Here is a 6,000-nt window from a genome sequence, read left to right as displayed (position 1 = left end):
AGTCATTGCATGTTCCATTTAACGCTTTGCTCCGTGCGCTATTTTCTAAACTATCCCACAAAATCTTTTTGCACTGGTCACTTGCAGGAAACAGCTAGAAGCATAGTAAAAAGGAAAAAGACAAAACAAAAGCACAGTCTCTGCTCAGCACAATAAGGCTTTCTTACTGCACATTGTTCCAAAGATTTTTACTCAAGCATGCGTGTGTAATTATAGTACAAAGAAAATCCCATAAAAGGCACACGTGAAGGACGGAACAGTGGCAATTCACGCTGCAAAGGCAGAAAGAGCGCAGCTTGTAGTGTGTAGCGTGTAGCTTCCCAGTGATTGCTATAATAATATATGACATTAGTGGGCTGTGTGTCTGATTGAGACTCCCCAAGCTGTGTGTTCTGAGGGAGGAGGAGGAAGACCAGCAGTAGAAGAAGGAGGAGGAAGGAGAGGGAGAGAGGGAGAGTGGCACTGAGAAATCCTCATACTCTCTCAGCATTTGACCCCACACCAAACTCCAGCACCCACGTCTCCCTGTCTGCTCTTCACCCACACCTGAAGGGCAGCATGGATCTCAAGGAAGGGGATGTGGTAGGCAAGGGCACCTCTGCCAGCGGGGTGGTGGTACAAGTCAGAGAGAAGAAGGGACCCCTGAGAGCTGCCATCCCTTATATGCCATTCCCAGTGGCTGTCATCTGCCTTTTCCTCAATACTTTTGTGCCAGGGCTGGGTAAGTGTCTTGTCCCTTTAAATCCAGCAGCTGGTGGGTGAAAGGTTTTGGGATTGGCATGCTTGATTCTTTGCATCTTAGGCATCTCTAGAAAGTTTGTTCTGCCCTCCGATTGAGTCTTTGGCTGTGCCACTAGGGGGGAACCACCAGTCTCAGCATGCTAGTTGCAGCTGTCATGCCCTAAATATAGGATTGGCATTTAAATAGGGTAATAGAGACAGCTGTTCAGGGCAGATGACTAGAGATGTGATACCACATTGAGGAAGAAAAAAATATCTACAAATACCTTTGAGGTCTGTTCATGAGGTTGAGAAGTGGGTCTGATACTGGCAATTCTTTTGGAAAATTTGCATTGTAGAGTTATTACAAGGCATGCAATATCCATACCTGTATGCTATATGTATTTTATCAGTGCTATTATTGGAAATTGAGTCCAGGAGCTTATTACATCTCATCCTGAATCTCTATGTGCCTTCACAACTGATTCAGCATGGCAAGCTTGTCAGTGAATGCATAGTTCTCAGTCTTGGTTATGCTGGTACTTGTGGTCCAACAACAGCTACAGGTTGACTTTACCAGTTCTAATGAAATGGAAACATTGGTAACACCAAGAAATCTATCTAGTCTTCTGATTTCATATGCAGAGATGTGTTTTTTCAGGCGTGATCAACTTCATTTATTTGCAAGCTCCCAAAATTTCATCTAAGACAGCGGAAGCAGCTATAATAACGTGTAACCCGGAGCAACCAGATTTCACTCTATCTATTTCACACAGGCAGACCAACGATACGTGATTGATAATTGATTGTACTTTATAGATTGGTCTTTGTCTACTTATCAAGGCTGTGTATCTGCTAGAGGCGTGCTTCAATTTATTTATTTTTTCAACTAACAGAAGGTGAATATTTGATGTTCTTAATATATATATATCTTCTTATATTAAATCAGGATGGATTTAGACAGATTTTATTTTCTTTATTTTCCGAGACTGCAGAGGATGAAAGATTAACGTTCTAGGAAAATGTAACAAAGGGAATGGGTGGTGGGTCTAACCTGTAGCTATTAATAACGGCATCTCTTTCTCCTACGAGAAGGGACGGGAGTACAGTATTGCCTAAGGTGACTGAAGAAAATACATGAAAGTAGGAAGAACAATTATCGGTAACTGGTTGGATTGGGCAGAATTTATCTCACGACTGCACCTGCCTTTAAAGTTTGAGGGAGACTTGTGATGACCCTTATCCAATCTGATGAGGACAACATTTGCAGATCAAGAGATCTCAAGGGAAATAGTGATTGGATAGGATGAAAACCTTGTCTGATTGTTTCTCCAAAGGTAAGTCAGTACTGGAAGGGGATGCATATACACAATATCAGTGTTTCTCAAGTCCAGTCCTCAAGGCGCCCCAACAGGTCATGTTTTCAGTATTTCCCTCAGATGAAACAGCTGTGGTAATTACTAATTACTCGGAAAATAAAAATCTGTCTAAATCCATCCTGATTTTTTTTTTTTAAGTGTATTTTTGTGCGTGTACTCGAGAGATGAGCCGGACTGCAGGAGTTGGGAGTAGGCAGGCCTCCCCCAGAGGCAATCTGCCACCTTTCTCCATGCCCCGGGTGGCAACGGCGGGTGCGTGAGGGGGTCCTCCCACACAGCCCGCCCTGCTCCGCTTTGAAGCCCAACGGGGCAGAGGGACTCCCTATAAGGGAGTGAGAGGATCTAGCCCGCTCAACCAGCCCCGTTAGTCCTTCGCCTCTCTTTTTAGAGACCGTGTGGTCAAAGTGCGTGCATGTTAACCCAATTTCGAGTGCGTGTAAGTGTGGTGTTTTTTTGTGGGAGGGGGGTGGGCGTACCTCGCATAGCACACCCACCGGGAGCCGGGCTGAGACCACCAAACTCAATTCACATGCAGCTGGGACTGGGATCCGAACCCCTAGCTGCAGACGTGAATGGCTTGTCAGCACAGTGCCAATCGCGTTGAGCCACCGCAGCTCCTTTAAATCCATCCTGATTAAATATAAGAAGATATATATATTGGGAACATCAAATATTCACCTTCTGTTGAAAAAAAAAAACATGAAACACGCCTGTGGCAGATTTACAGCCTTGGTAAGTAGACAAAGACCAATCTATAAAGTTCAATCAATTATCAATCACGTTTATCATAAACTCATATCATATCATAAAAGTTTATGATAAACTCAATAAAAACTGATTGATGGAAAAAAAAAAATCAGCAATCACGTATCGTTGGTCTACCTGTGTGAAATGGATAAAGAGTGAAAAGGCAGTGAAACTGATCAAATCACCTGTGCAAAATAATGGAAAGCCTGAAAACATGACCTGTTGGGGTGCCCTGAGGACTGAAGTTGAGAAACACTGCACTATATTACCAAAAGTATTGGGACACCTGCCTTTACAGAAACTTTAATGGCATCCCAGTCTTAGCCTGTAGGGTTTAATATTGAGTTGGCTTACCCCGTACAGCTATAACACCTTCAACTCTTCTGGGAAGGCTGTCCACAAGGTTTAGGGATGTGTCTTTGGGAATGTTTGACTATTCTTCCAGAAGCACATTTGTGAGATCAAGCACTGGTGTGGACAAGAAGGCCTGGCTCGCAGTCTCCAATCAAATTCATCCCAAAAGGTGTTCTTTCAGGTTGAGGTCCAGACAGTTAAGTTCCTCCACCCCAAATTCGCTCATCCATGTCTTTATGGACCTTGCTTTGTGCACTGGTCCAAAACCATTTGGTGGAGGGGGGGTATGGTGTGGGGTTGTTATTTAGGGGTTGGGCTTGGCCCCTTAGTTCCATTGAAAGAAACTCTTAAGGCTTCAGCATACCAAGACATTTTGGACAATTTCATGCTCCCAACGTTGTGGTAACATTTTCAACATGACTGCGCACCAGTGCACAAACAAGGTCCATAAAGACATGGATGAGTGAACTCGGGGTGGAGGAACTTGACTGGCCTGCACATAGTCCCGACCTGAACCTGATAGAACACCTTTGGGATGAATTAGAGCAGAGGCGGCGAGCCAGGCCTTCTTATCCACATCAGTGTCTGACCTCACAAATGCGCTTCTGGAAGAATGGTCAAACATTCCCATAGACACTCCTAAACCTTGTGGACGGCCTTCCCAGAAGAGTTGAAGCTGTTAAAGCTGCAAAGGGTGGGCCAACTCAATATTGAACCCAATGGACTAAGACTGGGATGCCATTAAAGTTCATGAGCGTGTAAAAGCAGACGTCACAATACTTTTGGTAATATAGTGTATCTCCCTCTTCCACACTCAACACCTTATCGTTAATGCTCAGGGTTAGCCAACATTAATATTTAAAGCAGACCTTGCAGTAAAATGCATCCTTGCAAGGTCCCACTCTCCCTGCACAAATCACCCGCTATTAGTAGACATAAGTAAGGGTTTATACTTATCTCATCCCCGTCTTCTCTCCACAGTGCCTAGGTGAAGATGCCATCACACTTTTTCCTGGTAGAGCCTGGGGAACATAGAGTAGTCAAAATTTAATGAGAAGACACTCTTGCAATTGACTGGATTGTCTTCTCAAGAGATTTTGCCTGTTCTGCATTCCTCAAAAATCTTCCTGGTAGGGTGGTGACATCATACCCAGAGATGTGGAAGGTAAGGTTAGCAGCCTATACATTATGTATTTTTTTTTGTTTAACTAACGAGTTTGGTGCCACCTGTAAACCTATAAGGGCCTGTTAAAGGGTTTGTAAAGGATTTTTTTTTTTTATCTTAATAGCTTCCCTTACCTTAATGCAGTGCTGTTTTCATGTCCTCGTTGTTCGTTTTTGCTCTCAAGTTGCTGTAATTCTTCTCTGATCTCCACACTTCCTGGTTGTCTGTTTCCTGATGACCACAGTGCTGGGAGCTTTCTCTCTGTGGTCACTAATCAAGGAGGTGTGATTACTGTGTGTCTAGCTTCGTTTTTCCAAACCATCACTGCTCTGTGGCTCTGTATGCTCTGAGAGGCAGTAAACAACATGCAAACGAAACTAGAAACTACAGGTACATTATATGATTGATTTTTCTCTATTTTTAATTGTTTTTAAAAGGAATCAGTTAACTATTCTGGGCGCTTCTCTGATACACTACGCCGCCGTACCTTACAGCATATTTTTTGTATCCTGAAAGAATTTGCGCCGTAAGTTACGGCGGCGTAGTGTAACTTTGGCGGCATAAGGGCGCGCAATTCAAATGTATGTGATGGGGGTGTGTTTTATGTTAATATGTCTTGACCTGACGTAAATGACGTTTTTTTTTAACTGCGCATGCGCCGTCCGTGGGGGTATCCCAGTGCGCATGCTCGAAATTAACCGGCAACAAGCCAATGCTTACGACGTGAACGTCATTCTACGCAAAGCCCTATTCGCGAACGACTTACGCAAACGACGTAAAATGTTCAAATTTCAACGTGGGAACGACGGCCATACTTAACATAGGATATGCCTCATATAGCAGGGGTAACTATATGCCGAAAAAAGCCTTACGGAAACGACGTAAAAAAATGCGCCGGCCAAACGTACGTTCGTGGATCGCCGTATCTAGCTAATTTGCATACTCGACGTGGAAATCGACGGAAACGCCACCTAGCGGCCAGCGTAAATATGCACCTTAGATCTGACGGCGTACTAAGACGTACGCCAGTCGGATCTAGCACAGCTTCAGCTTTTGTGGATACAAAACAAAGATACGCTGGAGCAAACTAGAAGTTACGCGGCGTATCAATAGATACGCCAGCGTAATTTCTTTGTGGATCTGCCCCTATGTCTCTATACCCTGTAAACAGTAATTTCAGCAAAAAAAAATGTTTTATTTACAACCCCTTTAACTTTACCATGACCATGACGTAAAGCATTGAGAGCATGTGTACACCCCTCTCCAACTGTATGTTAGGTTTTAGGTGGCAGCCGGGTGGGGGGGTCGCCTATTTTTACCACTTTCTGTCCACCAGTGTGAAAGAGTGCCTATTATGAAGGGTTCCCATTATCCCTGCTGGATATTATATTTTATATTATGGAGAATGTAAAAGGAGGAGATGGAAAACACAAAGTCAGACAGGAACACCCAAAACGCCCAGGTGGACAGGAACAAGTCAGGATTTATAGCAAGGAGATCTCTCTGTTGGAGTATCCAAGACATATAACAAGACAAGGGACTGATGCTTTATATGATATCACTTTTAAGTGGATGCTTTATCCAACATTTAAAGAAAATTCCATCAGTCAGTCCTTTTTTTTTTTTTAATACATC

General features: G+C 43.6%; 1 protein-coding gene across 2 annotated transcripts in view; it reads left to right on the top strand.

The window, feature by feature from the left end:
* Nucleotides 1-307: 307 nt before the first annotated feature.
* Nucleotides 308-6,000, top strand: part of STUM (stum, mechanosensory transduction mediator homolog) — a 121,729-nt gene continuing 116,036 nt past the window's right edge. Inside the window, exon 1 of one of the 2 annotated variants that reach the window (XM_040351338.1) lies at nt 308-721. In XM_040351338.1, the coding sequence (XP_040207272.1) occupies nt 559-721 (163 nt within the window). In that variant the 5' untranslated portion in view covers nt 308-558. The remainder of the gene's footprint in view (nt 722-6,000) is intronic. The other variant, XM_040351337.1, reaches the window with a different exon arrangement.

This window comes from Rana temporaria, chromosome 4 (genome assembly GCF_905171775.1).
Source record: "Rana temporaria chromosome 4, aRanTem1.1, whole genome shotgun sequence".
Classification (NCBI taxonomy): domain Eukaryota; kingdom Metazoa; phylum Chordata; class Amphibia; order Anura; family Ranidae; genus Rana; species Rana temporaria.
This window is presented reverse-complemented; position numbering and strand designations above follow the sequence as displayed.